At 44.3% G+C, this 14373-nt stretch overlaps 1 protein-coding gene across 7 annotated transcripts in view; it reads right to left on the bottom strand.

Annotated features, from left to right (window-relative positions):
• The window catches only part of LOC106566024 (neuron navigator 1), a 108843-nt gene that overhangs the window by 76955 nt on the left and 17515 nt on the right, over window positions 1-14373 (bottom strand). For all 7 annotated transcript variants that reach the window (XM_082959436.1, XM_082959440.1, XM_082959438.1 and 4 more), the window contains exons 2-3: window positions 10391-10493; window positions 51-413 (exon numbers count right to left, since the gene is read on the bottom strand). In XM_082959436.1, coding sequence (XP_082815562.1) covers window positions 51-413; window positions 10391-10493 — 466 coding nt within the window. The remainder of the gene's footprint in view (window positions 1-50; window positions 414-10390; window positions 10494-14373) is intronic.

Genomic DNA, 14373 nt, shown 5'->3' with positions numbered 1-14373 from the left:
ACACTCGGCCATCTATGGAATGAGTTGACACCCCTGGTATAGACCCTTACCCATTGGCCAGGTTGTCGTCATCATCGTCTGGCATGCTCTTGCCCAGCAGGTCGGTATCGCTCAGGTAACCAGACTTGAGGTCCGCATCATCCACATCCAGCCCTTCGATAAGCTCCATTCGGGAGGAGTGGCTGAAACGGTTGGAGACTCGGGCGGGCATGGTGTGGGCCGTGTACTGGGACCCGGCCTTGCCCCCCTGGTACCCACCGCTGCCCGTGGAAGAAGGAGCGTCTCCAGCCTGCATCCGGGGGCTGGATTGGCCGTGGCGCCAGGAGAGAGGAGAGGAGCGGTTGGACTGACTGGACATGCTGCGGCCGTTCGTCTCGTCACTATCGTAGCAAACAGTACTGCTGTCAGGACAGCTGGGGAGAGAAGGCGAGGGAGAGGTTATAGTATTGTAGAAATGGAATGGATGAGAGGACAGAAAGGGAAGGAAAATGTAGAGTTTGAGGGACTATGATATTATTATTATATTATTATAGAGAGAAAGAATTCTAGAGAGAGAAAAGCTACTTTTTCTATCTTTTTCCCTCTCTGTCAGTCAGCATTTAAAGGAATCCATCCAGCCATATAGTCTCTGCTGACCTAGATACGACTGTAACATTCACTCTCAGCCTTCAGCCACTACAGCAAAGATGTGTGACATCTCAGAACTCAGGGGCAAGTCACTAGCTACAATGTAAGGATATATTATCATTGCGTGAAAAGAGAAGAGTCTAGTTTCTACTCTCTCTCCCTTTGACAGGATCATTCATAACCCTCAGCATATGTTCACAACATCGTTACCAGCTGGGATTTACAGACCGAAGGCAATCAGTGCATAATCACACACCCCAACTGAAAAAATGTATGATTGCTCAAGCGGGCCAGGACTTTTTCATGACTACTTTGGACCAGTGTCAGCTAGTGAAAGTTGAGCCAATGTGTACATGTAGAGAGAGAACTCAGACTAGACAGTAGTTCTAGATTAGAGACTAGTTCTAGTTTAGATTAGAGAGTAGATCCATCTTAGATTATAGAGAGTAGCTCTAGTTTAGATTAGAGACTATTTCTAGTTTAGATTAGAGACGAGTTTTAGTTTAGATTAGAGACTAGTTCTAGTTTAGATTAGAGACTAGTTCTAGTTTAGATTAGAGACTAGTTCTAGTTTAGATTAGAGACTAGTTCTAGTTTAGATTAGAGACGAGTTCTAGTTTAGATTAGAGACGAGTTCTAGTTTAGATTAGAGACGAGTTCTAGTTTAGATTAGAGACGAGTTCTAGTTTAGATTAGAGACGAGTTCTAGTTTAGATTAGAGACTAGTTCTAGTTTAGATTAGAGACTAGTTCTAGTTTAGATTAGAGACTAGTTCTAGTTTAGATTAGAGACGAGTTCTAGTTTAGATTAGAGACAAGTTCTAGTTTAGATTAGAGAATAGTTCTAGTTTAGAGACTAGTTCTACTTTAGATTAAAAAGTAGTTCTAGTCTAGACTAGAGAGTAGTTTCTGCTGAGTCTGGCCATTACATAACCATATGCACCAACCAGCCCAGATGAATAATGCAATGCCTGCCTGGGACCATGTGGGTGTTTTTTCCTCCTGCTATTGCTGTACTTCTGTAGATGGATAATTAATCAATAGACACTGTTAATTCTTTAGAGTCTAAGGGGGGGTTCTAAACTGACATAGTTTACTTTTTACACATTTTGTTACGTTACAGCCTTATTCTAAAATTGATTCAATTAAATGTTTTCCCCCATCAATCGCCATCAAGGTTTTAAGAAATGTTTGCAAATGTATAAACGATACATGAACAGAAATATCTTATTTACATAAATATTCAGACACTTTGCTATAAGACTCGAAATTGAGCTCATGTGCATCCTGTTTCCATTGTTCATCCTTGAGACGTTTCTACAATTTTATTGTAGCTCAGTTGGTAGAGCATGGTGTTTGCAACGCCAGGGTTGTGGGTTCGATTCCCACGGGGGGCCAGCACAGAAAAAAAAAAAATATGTATGTAATGTATGCATTCACTACTGTAAGTCGCTCTGGATAAGAGCATCTGCTAAATGACTAAAATGTAAATGTAAATGTATTGGAATCCACGTGTGTTAAAATCAATTGACTGGACATGATTTGGAAAGGCACACACCTGTCTATATAAAGGTCCCACAGTTGACAGTGCATGTCAGAGCAAAAACCAAGACATGAGGTCGAAGGAATTGTCCGTAGTGATCCAAGACGGGATTGTGGCGAGGCACAGATCTGGGAAGGGTACCAAAACATTTCTGCAGCATTGAAGCTAAATTAAATTGATTGGAACTGGGGAAGGGGGACCCTGGTACCCTGGGGAAGGGTACCAAAAAATGTCTGCAGCATTGAAGGTCCCCAAGAACACATTGGCCTCCATCATTCCAAAATGGAAGAAGTTTAGAACCACCAAGACTCTTCCTAGAGCTGGCCGCCTGGCCAAACTGAGCAATCAGGGGACAAGGGCCTTGGTCAGGGAGGTGACCAAGAGCCAGATGGTCACTCTGACAGACATCCAGAGTCCCTCTGTGGAGATGGGAGAACTTTCCAGAAGGACAACCAGCTCTGCAGCACTCCACCAATCAGGCCTTAATGGTAGTGGCCAGACAAAAGCCACTCCTCAGTAAAAGGCACATGGCAGCCCACTTGTAGTTTGCCAAAAGGAACCTAAAGGACTCTCAGACCATGAGAAACAAGATTCTCTTGCCTGAATGCCAAGCGTCAAGTCTGGAGGAAACCTGGCACCATCCCTACTGTGAAGCACAGTGGTGGAAGCTGGGAGACTAGTCAGGATCAAGGGAAGGATGAACAGTAATGTACAGAAAGATCGTTGATGGAAACCTGCTCCAGAGTGCTCAGGAGCTCAGACAGAGCCTAAGGTTCACCTTCCAACAGGACAAAAACCCAAAGCACACAAGCAAGTCAACGCAGGAGTGGCTTTGGGACAAGTCTCTGAATGTCATTGAGTGGTCCAGCTAGAGCCCGGACTTGAACCCAATCAAACATCTCTGGAGAGACCTGAAAATAGCTGTGCAGTGATGCTCCCCATCCTACCTGACAGATCTTGAGAGGATCTGCAGAGAAGAATGGGTGAAACTCCCCAAATACAGGTGTGGCAAGTATGTAGCGTCATACCCAAGAAGACTTGAGGCTGTAATCACTGCCAAAGGTGCTTCAACAAAGTGCTGAGTAAAGGGTCTGAATACTTATGTAAATGTAATATTTGATTGATGAGAATTTTTTTTTTAAATATATTTTAGAAGAAGGCTGTAACTAACAAAATGTGGAAAAAGTCAAGGATTCTGAATACTTTCTGAATGAACTGAATGCAATCGTTTTAAGATGGTCAAACTATGGATCATTTAGCTATTAGATTTTTAGGACCCCTTTAAGGTATCCCCAAAAAATATTACACAATTATTTGATAAATATTACATTTTGGCCTTTACTACTAAAGCATACAGTTGAAGTCGGAAGATTACATACACCTTAACCAAATACATTTAAACTCCGTTTTTCACAATTCCTGACATTTAATCCTAGGAAAAATTCCCTCTCTGGTCAGTTAGGATCACCACTTTATTTTAAGAATGTGAAATGTCAGAATAATGGTAGAGAGAATGATTTATTTCAGCTTTAATTTATTTCGTCACATTCCCAGTGGGTCAGAAGTTTATATACACTCAATTAGTATTTGGTAGCATGGCCTTTAAATTGTTTAACTTGGGTCAAACGTTTTGGGTAGCCTTCCACAAGCTTCCCACAATAAGTTGGGTGAATGTTGGCCCATTCCTCCTGACAGAGCTGGTGTAACTGAATCAGGTTTGTAACTTGCTCGCACACACTTTTTCAGTTCTGCCCACAAATATTCTATAGGATGAGGTCAGGGCTCGGTGATGGCCACTCCAATACCTTGACTTTGTTGTCCTTAAGCCATTTTGCCACAACTTTGGAAGTATGCTTGGGGTCATTGTTCATTTGGAAGACCCATTTGCGACCAAGCTTTAACTTCCTATCTGATGTCTTGAGATGTTGCTTCAATATATCCACATAATTTTCCTGCCTCATGATGCCATCTATTTTGTGAAGTGCACCAGTCCCTCCTGCAGCAATGCACCCCCACAACATGATGCTGCCACCCCCGTTCTTCACGGTTGGGAAGGTGTTCTTCGGATTGCAAGCCTCCACCGTTTTCCTCCAAGCATAACGATGGTCATTATGGCCAAACAGTTCTATTTTTGTTTCATCAGACTAGAGGACATTTCTCCAAAAAGTATGATCTTTGTCCCCATGTGCAGTTGCAAACCGTAGTCTGGCTTTTTTATGGCCGTTTTGGAGCAGTGGCTTCTCCCTTGCTGAGCGACCTTTCAGCTTATGCCGATACAGGACTTGTTTTACTGTGGATATAGATACTTTTGCACCTGTTTCCTCCAGCATCTTTACAAGGTCCTTTGCTGTTGTTCTGGGATTGATTTGCACTTTTCGCACCAAAGTACGTTCATCTCTAGGAGACAGAACACGTTTCCTTCCTGAGCGGTATGACGGCTGCGTGGTCCCATGGTGTTAGTACTTGCGTACTATTGTTTGTACAGATGAACGTGGTACCTTCAGGCATTTGGAAATTGCTCCCAAGGATGAACCAGTCTTGTGGAGGTCGACAATTTGTTTTCTGAGGTCTTGACTGATTTCTTTTGATTTTCCCATGATGTCAAGCAAAGAGGCACTGAGTTTGAAGGTAGGCCTTGAAATACATCCACAGGTACACCTCCAATTGACTCAAATTATGTCAATTAGCCTATCAGAAGCTTCTAAAGCCATGACATCATTTTCTGGAATTTTCCAAGCTGTTTAAAGGCACAGTCAACTTAGTGACCCACTGGAATTGTGATACAGTGAATTATAAGTGAAATGATCTGTCTGTAAACAATTGTTGGAAATATTACTTGTTTCATGCACAAAGTAGATGTCTAATCGACTTGCCAAAACTATAGTTTTTTAACAAGAAATGTGTGGAGTGGTTGAAAAATGAGTTTTAACGACTCCAACCTAAGTGTATGTAAACTTCCGACTTACATTTTAGCAGACGCTCTTATCCAGAGCGACTTACAGTAGTGAATACATTTCATACTTTTTTCTTCCATACTGGTCCCCCGTGGGAATCGAACCCACAACCCTGGCGTTGCAAACACGTTGCAAAGACCATGCTCTACCAACTGAGCCACACCCTCCCCACTTCAACTGTATAGAAATGCATTGAATAACACATGGCAAAATAACAAAAAATATTATCATAAGAAACAAAGGTATTGAAGTGTCTGTCCTAAATCTAGGAGATATAAAAAAAACTCATATTATTTTCATATTTTACACATATTTAACCCCTATTTTTGGGTCGGCACAAAACTACCTTCGTACTTCCATTGGTTTTAGTGAACCGTTACCAGTTACATTCAGACAAGTCTCCTGACACTTGTGGTCGAAAATCACAACGGAGGACACCATAGTGTTCATGACAATCTCTCCTTTCCACAGTGGGGTCCCATTAGTTTGTGATAGAGACAGTAAGCAGCAGCCAAAATGGCAGGCATTCAGGCTTTGAATGCAGAATGACTTTTTGTTAACAAATGTTTCGGTTTCTGGCAGTTTCTTCGGTTTCCTGTGGACTAAACTCTGGTGTTTTTTGTTATTGTTTGTGTCTCACGGTGATAGAGACAGTCTGAAACTGTCACGTTCGCTATCTTCAAACTCCCGATCATAAATAAACCAAGGCGCAGCGTGCATGAAATTCCACATCTTTTAATGAAAATGAAACTCACCAAAACAACAAAACAGGACGTTCTGGGGCTGCTCACAGGCAGCTACACAAAAACAAGATCCCACAATCACAGGTGGAAAAAGGGCTGCCTAAGTATGATTCCCAATCAGAGACAACGATAGACTGCCTCTGATTAGGAACCATACTCGGCCAAAAACAAAGAAATAAACAACATAGAATGCCCACCCCACATCACACCCTGACCTAACCAAATAGAGAAATAAAACGGCTGTCTAAGGTCAGGGCATGACAGTACCCCCCCCCCCCCCCCCCCAAAGGTGTGGACTCCCGTCCGCAAACCTGAACCTATAGGGGAGGGTCCGGGTGGCGACTCCGGTTCGGGGCGTAGCCCCCGCTCCGCCCGCTGATCCCTCCGCTTTTGTGTAACCGGACCGTGGATCGTCGCCGGAGGAACCGGACAGTGGATCATAGCCGGAAGCTCCGAACTGGGAACCCCCGCTGGAGGCTCTAAACTGCCGACCGTCGCTGGAGGCTCTGGGCTGCCGACCGTCGCTGGAGGCTCTGGGCTGCCGACCGTCGCTGGAGGCTCTGGACTCCCGACCGTCGCTGGAGGCTCTGGACTGCGGACCGTCTCTGGAGACTCTGGACTGCGGACCGTCGCTGGAGACTCTGGACTGCAGACCGTAGCTGGAGGTTCCGGACTGCAGGCCGTCTCAGGAGGTTCCGGACTGCAGGCCGTCTCAGGAGGTTCCGGACTGCAGGCCGTCTCAGGAGGTTCCGGACTGCAGGCCGTCTCAGGAGGTTCCGGACTGCAGGCCGTCTCAGGAGGTTCCGGACTGTGAAACGTCGCTGGAAGCTCTGGACTGGGAACATGTCGCCGGAAACTCTGGACTGGGAACTGTCGCCGGAAGCTCCGGACTGGGGACCGTCACTGCAGGCTCCGTGCCATGGATCATAACTACAGGCTCCGTGCCATGGATCGTCACTGGAGGCTTCGTGCCATGGCTCATCACTGGAGGCTTCGTGCCATGGATTATCACTGGAGGCTTCGTGCCATGGATTATCACTGGAGGCTCCGGGCCATGGATTATCACTGGAGGCTTCGTGCCATGGATCATCACTACAGGCTCTGGGCCATGGATCATCACTGGAGGCTTCGTGCCATGGATTATCACTGAAGGCTCCGGGCCATGGATTATCACTACAGGCTCCGGGCCATGGATCATCACTGGAGGCTTCATGCCATGGATCATCACTGGAGGCTTCGAACCATGGATCATCACTGGAGGCTTCGTACGTAGAGCCAGAACAGGTCTCACCGGACTGGGGAGACGCACTGGAGACCGGGTGCATGGGGCTGGCACAGGATATACTGGGCCGTGGAGGCGCAATGGAGTTCTGGAGCGTAGGGCTGGCACAACCCGTCCTGGCTGGGTGCTCACTTTAGCCTGGCAAGTGCGGAGCGCTGGCACAGGACGAACTGGGCTGTGAAGGTGCACTGGCGACACAGTGCGTAGATCTGGCGCAGGATATACTGGGCCGTAGAGGCGCACTGGAGGTCTGGAGCGTAGGCCTGGCACAACCTGTCCAGGCTGGATGCTCACTTTAGCCCGACAAGTGCGTGGCGCTGGCACAGGACGAACTGGGCTGTGAATGCGCACCGGAGATAACACGGTGCCTGACTGGTCACACGCTCACCATGGTAAGCACGGGGAGTTGGCTCAGGTCTCAACCCTGACTCCGCCAATCTCCTTGTGTGCCCCCCCCCAAGAAAAATTTGGAGCTGCCTCTCGGGTTTCCGTCGTTGCCGTGACTCCCGATCTCGTCGCTGTTCCTCCCTCGCTGCTTCCACTTGTTACCATGGGAGGCATCCCTTCCGGCCTGGATCTCCTCCCACGTCCAGGATCCTTTCCCGTCCAGGATGTCCTCCCATGTCCAGCTCGTCTTCCCCGTAGGCGCATGCTGCTTGGTCTTTTTGTGGTGGGATCTTCTGTCACGTTTGCTATCTTCAAACTCCCGAACATAAATAAACCAAGGCGCAGCGTGCATGGAATTCCACATCTTTTAATGAAAATGAAACTCACCAAAACAAAAAAACTGGAGAAAAACGAAACGTGACATTCTGGGGCTGCTCACAGGCAGCTACACAAAAACAAGATCCCACAATCACAGGTGGAAAAAAAGCTGCCTAAGTATGATTCCCAATCAGAGACAACGATACTGTCTCTGAATTGGAACCATACTCGGCCACAAACAAAGAAATAAACAACATAGAATGCCCACCCCACATCACACCCTGACCTAACCAAATAGAGAAATAAAACGGCTCTCCGAGGTCAGGGCGTGACAGAAACGTGTACCGAACATGATGGTCTTGAAAAATAAAGTCTGTTTGAGAGGGATTGACAGAACATGTTAGCCCAAACGTTTCGGATGCTACCAAACAGAAGTTGGCACATCGATGGTACCGACTTCAGACGAGTCTCCTGACACTTGTGGGGGTCGTATAGCAAAATAGAGAATGCCGCCATTGTGTTCATGAGTGTCTCCCCTTTCCATAATAAACTAACCGATTTATATGAATATTCTTTTGTTACGTAACTTAGATTGACGAACCGGTGCATCAATCGACTCTAGGGGGTTAAAGACATTCTCTGGTACATTTGTATACTTTTTACCTAGTAGTTCTGAAAGTAGTGCCCACAAGCCAAAAGTGGTCCCCGAACATTACAAACTACGATACATACAGTATGTGCAGATATGTGAAGCATGTCTTGGCCCTCTCTCTTTCGCTCTGCTGTTTATGCATCTTGCTAGCTGTCACTTAAATGGTGAGGGGCTGAAGCTCATTGGCTAGAACTCTAATTGCTACGCGGCTGGCCCACATGGGGGAAAGATTTGGGAAAATGGCGCAGCACAGTTTCCAGAAAAACAATCCCTTTCAAACTAGGGATTTCGTGGCTAATTGAGGTAAAACAGTCATTCTGCTCATAGATTATGCATGTATGAACTACACAAGGCAAAAGGTTTAAAAAAGACTGTTACTGCCTCAGGAATACAGCCCAACTCTCACAATGCTTCAGTGGAATGATAAACTATCTCACAGTAGTACGGTACTTCCTTGAGAGTTTTGAAATGTAGCTTCAATTAAGGTAGTTTAAACGTATAGATGCACATCAAACGATTCCGTACATTAGGGTATATGTTTGGGAGTTATGGCAGGGAGCTGAACTAGTAAAGTCATTAGAAGATGAGGATTTACTAGTAGCACTGAATGTGGATGTTACCTATAGTAGATTTTGATCAGTGCCTAGAAGTTCGGTGGCCAAGGTCAAAGTTTTTGTGAAAAGTTACTGAACTCCAGAGGCCAGGGCTATGGAAATTCAGAGCTCATTTCTTGGATGGAATCCCCTAGCACATCAACAGTACACACCTCACAGAGAGACCTAAAGGCAAGGAACATTGGTAGGCAGAGCACATAGTGTTGAGCTGGGGATAAGCAGCAGCCAAAATGGCAGGCATACAGGCTTTGAATGCAGAATGACTTTTTGTTAACAAATGTTTTGGTTTCTGCCAGTTTCTTCGGTATCCTGTGGGGCTAAACTCTGGTGTTTTTTGTTATTGTTTGTGTCTCACGGTGATAGAGACAGTCTGAAACGTGTACCGAACATGATGGTCTTGAAAAATAAAGTCTGTTTGAGAGAACATGTTTACCAGGTGGCAGGTTGCCAAGACAACAGAGGATGAGAGTTAACATTGAGTGTAAACATTTACATGTGTACTCCATCAATCTGTCCATTGTGTTTCATGTGTGTATGAGTATATTACATGTCTCAAACAAATCCACAGCTTTCTTCTAAGTTTACACACATATCTACTTGTGATCAATGAAACTATTATATATATATATATATATATATATATATATATATAAACCACTGACTGACAGGTAATGTATGGATGGGAAGTAATGTTTTAGCAAATGGAAAGAGATGATGCTCTTTAACATTATGCCCCACTCACAACAGTACATAACATCAGAAACACCCCAGTTTTTATTTTCTATTATATACTGGGTGGTTGGAGCCGTGAATGCTGAAAGCTGTGGTATATCAGACGGTACATTTTACATTTTAGTCATTTAGCAGACACTCTTATCCAGAGCAACTTACAGTAGTGAATGCATACATTTCATACATGTTTTTTTCCTTCTCCGTACTGGTCCCCCGTGGGAATCAAACCCACAACCCTGGCATTGCAAACACCATGCTCTACCAACTGAGCCACACGGGGGTGTATACCACAAGTATGACAAAACATGTATTTTACTGCTCTAATTACGTTGCTAACCAGTTTATAATAGCAATAAGGCAGCTTGGGGGTTTGTGGTATATTGCCAATATACCACCACTAAGGGCTGTATCCAGGAACTCCACGTTGCGTCGTGCATAAGAACAGCCCTTAGCCATGGTATATTGGCCATATACCACACCCCCTCGGGCCTTATTGCTAAACTATAATCTATGAACTTAGTGTATGGTAATGTACTCACCCATGGCTGAGTTGGGCTCCCCGTAGACTGGACATGGTATCTTCCAGGTTCTGTCTGAGGTCAAGGACGTTCTGCACCGTACGTTTCCTCTGAGACTCTGGGTCTGTGGGGACATTACATCAGTCACTATGGTGAGACTCTGGGTCTTTTGGGACATCACACCAGTCACTATAGTGAGATTATGGGTCTGTGGGGACCTCACCCCAGTCACTATGGTGAGACTCTGGGTTTGTGGGGACATCACACCAGTCACTATGGTCAGATACAAAATTAATTCACACATCCCATGTATCACTGTTAAACTGTTGTGTCTTTATACCTTGAGATATCCTAAAGATATCCCAAATATTCGAGTTCATAGTAACTGAATATATTAAACATAACTTTGATTTCCCAAAGATTGAATTAGACTGTACTAAATAAATGGCACTCATTAAAAGTATAACCCATCAGAGTCTAAGCCCTGTCTTGCCAGGGGAAGGGTTGGGTTCTTCTAAGCAATATGGAATTGATTTAAGAAGGTCATACCAAGGATAATTTAGCTATTTGATTTTGAATTTTAAGACCCCTTGAAGTATAAAAAAAATACATATGAAACATTTCTTTGATGAAAAACAATTGTTGGCTTTACTGCTATTAGCCCATACAAATGCATTGAATAACAGATTCACTACATATAACAACAGATAGTCCCCCAAAAATATAAAATGAAGTTTGTTCTGAAGTGTCTGTCCTATATCTGAAATGTATTTAACCTAACATTTTTGGCAATAAAAAGTCTCCATACAGTGCATTCAGAAAGTATTCAGACCCCTTGACTTTTTCCACATTTTGGAAGCGATTAAGGCATCGAGTCTTCTTGGGTATGACTCTATGACGCACAGCTATTTACAGATCTCTCCAGAGATGTTCGATCGGGTTCAAGTACAGGCTCTGGCTGGGTCTCTCAAGGACATTCAGAGACCTGTCCTGAAGCCACTCCTGCGTTGTCTTGGCTGTGTGCTTAGGGTAGTTGTCCTGTTGGAAGGAGAACCTATTCCCCAGTCTGAGGTCCTGAGCGCTCTGGAGCAGGTTTTCATCAAGGATCTCTCTGTACTTTGCTCTATTCATCTTTCCCTTGATCCTGACTAGACTCCCAGTCCCTGCTTCTGAAAACATCCCCACAGCATGATGCTGCCACCACCATGCTTGACCGTAGGGATGGTGCCAGGTTTCCTCCAGACGTGACGCTTGGCATTCAGGCCAAAGAGCTCAATCTTGGTTTCATCAGACCAGAGAATCTTGTTTCTCGTGGTCTGAGAGTTCCTTAGGTGCCTTTTGGCAAACTCCAAGTGGAGTGTCTTGTGCCTTTTACTGAGGAGTGGCTTCCATCTGGCCACTCTACCAAAAAATACCTGATTGGTGGAGTGCTGCCGAGCTGGTTGTCCGTCTGGAAGGTTCTCTCATATCCAGAGGAACTCTGGAGTGACCATCAGGTTCTTGGTCCCCTCCCTGACCAAGGCCCTTCTCCTCCGATTGCTGAGTTTGGCAGGGCGGGCAGCTCTAGGAAGAGTCTTGGTGGTTCCAAACTTCTTCCATTTAAGAATGATGGAGGCCACTGTGTTCTTGGGGACCTTCAATGCCGCAGACATTTTTTGGTACCCCCTTCCCCTGATCCAATCTCAGTGCTAGAGGCGTCATTACAGACACAGCCTGGATTCAAACCAGGGTATCACAACCGGCCATGATTGGTAGTCCCATTGGGTGGCGCACAACTGGTCCAGCATCGTCCGGGTTTAGCCGGTGTAGGCCGTCATTGTAAATAAGAATTTGCTCTTAATTGACTTGCTAAAGAAAGGTTATATAAAAAATAAAATAGGTCAGATTTGCCAAATGGAGGGCGAGGGAGAGCTTTCTATGCATCTCTGTGTGTGGAGTAAAGGTGGTCTAGAGTTTTTTTCCATCTGGTTGCACGTGATATGTTGGTAGCAATGAGGTAAAACGGATTTAACTCCCCAGCCACTAGGAGCGTCGCTTCTGGATGAGCATTTTCTTGTTTGCTTATGGCCTTATACTTGAGGTCGACCGATTAATCGGAATGGCCGATTAATTAGGGCCGATTTCAAGTTTTCATTACAATCGGTAATCGGTAATGTCTGTTAATTTCTCATTGAATCACAGCCTACTTCGACAAACAGGTGATGATTTAACAAAAAAAGCACTGTCGTTGCACCAATGTACCTAACCATAAACATCAATGCCTTTCTTTAAAATCAATACACAAGTATATATTTTTAAACCTGCATATTTAGTTAATATTGCCTGCTAACATGAATTTCTTATAACTATGGAAATTGTGTGACTTCTCTTGCGTTCCGAGCAAGCAGTCAGGGTATATGCAGCAGTTTGGGCCACCTGGCTCATTGCGAACTGTGTGAAGTCTATTTATTCCGAACAAAGGCCGTAATTAATTTGCCAGAATTGTACATAATTATGACATAACATTGAAGGTTGTACAATGTAACAGCAATATTTAGACTTAAGGATGCCATCCGTTAGATAAAATATGGAACGGTTCTGTATTTCACTGAAAGAATAAACGTTTTGTTTTCGAAATGATAGTTTCCGGATTCAACCATTTTAATGATCAAAGGCTCGTATTTCTGTGTGTTATTATGTTATAATTAAGTCTATGATTTGATAGAGCAGTCTGACTGAGCGATGGTAGACACCAGCAGGCTCGTAAGCATTCATTCAAACAGCACTTTCGTGCGTTTGCCAGCAGCTCTTCGCAATGCTTCAAGCAATGTGCTGTTTATGACTTCAAGCCTATCAACTCCCGAGATTAGGCTGGTGTAACCGATGTGAAATGGCTAGCTAGTTAGCGGGGTGCGTGCTAATAGCGTTTCAAACGTCACTCGCTCTGAGACTTGGAGTAGTTGTTCCCCTTGCTCTCCATGGGTAACGCTGCTTCGAGGGTGGCTGTTGTCGATGTGTTCCTGGTTCGAGCCCAGGTAGGAGCGAGGAGAGGAACGGAAGCTATACTGTTACACTGGCAATACTAAAGTGCCAATAAGAACATCCAATAGTCAAAGGTATATGAAATACAAATCATATTGAGAGAAATAGTACTATAATTCCTATAATAACTACAACCTAAAACTTCTTACCTGGGAATATTGAAGACTCATGTTAAAAGGAACCACCAGCTTTCATATGTTCTCATGTTCTGAGCAAGGAACTTAAATGTTAGCTTTTTTACATGGCACATATTGCAATTGTACTTTCTTCTCCAACACTTTGTTTTTGCATTATTTAAACCAAATTGAACATGTTTCATTATTTATTTGAGGCTAAATTGATTTTATTGATGTATTATATTAAGTTAAAATAAGTGTTCATTCAGTATTGTTGTAATTGTCATTATTACAAATAAATGTAAAAAAATCGTCCGATTAATCGGCACCGGCTTTTTTTGGTCCTCCAATAATCGTTATCGGTATCGGCGTTGAAAAAGCATAATCGGTCGACCTCTACCTTATACAGCTCGTTTAGTGCGGTCTTAGTGTCAGCATCAGTTTGTGGTGGTAAATAGAAGGCTTCAAATAATATCGATGTGAACTTTCTTGGAAGATAGTGTGGTGAACAGCTTATAATGAGATATTCTACCAGGCGATCAATACCTCGAGACTTATTTAATATTAGACACCGGACACCAGCAGTTATTGACAAATAGACACACACCCCCGCCGCTCGTCTTACCAGGCATATCTGCTCTGTCCTGCTGATGCACGGAAATCCCAGCCAGCTCTATATTATCTATGTCGTCGTTCAGCCACGTCTCGGTGAAACATAAGATATTACAGTTTGCAATGTCCTGTTGGTAGGATAGTCTTAATCGTAGATCGTCCAGTTTATTTTCCAATGATTGCAAGTTGGCGAATAATATGGAGGGTAGTAGTGGTTTACCTACGCGCCGGCGAATTCTCACAAGGCACCCCGCC

The sequence above is a fragment of the Salmo salar genome, chromosome 12 (assembly GCF_965601325.2).
Source record: "Salmo salar chromosome 12, fSalSal1, whole genome shotgun sequence".
NCBI lineage: Eukaryota > Metazoa > Chordata > Actinopteri > Salmoniformes > Salmonidae > Salmo > Salmo salar.
Note: the sequence above shows the minus strand (reverse complement) of the source record. Positions and strands in the feature narration are given on the sequence as shown.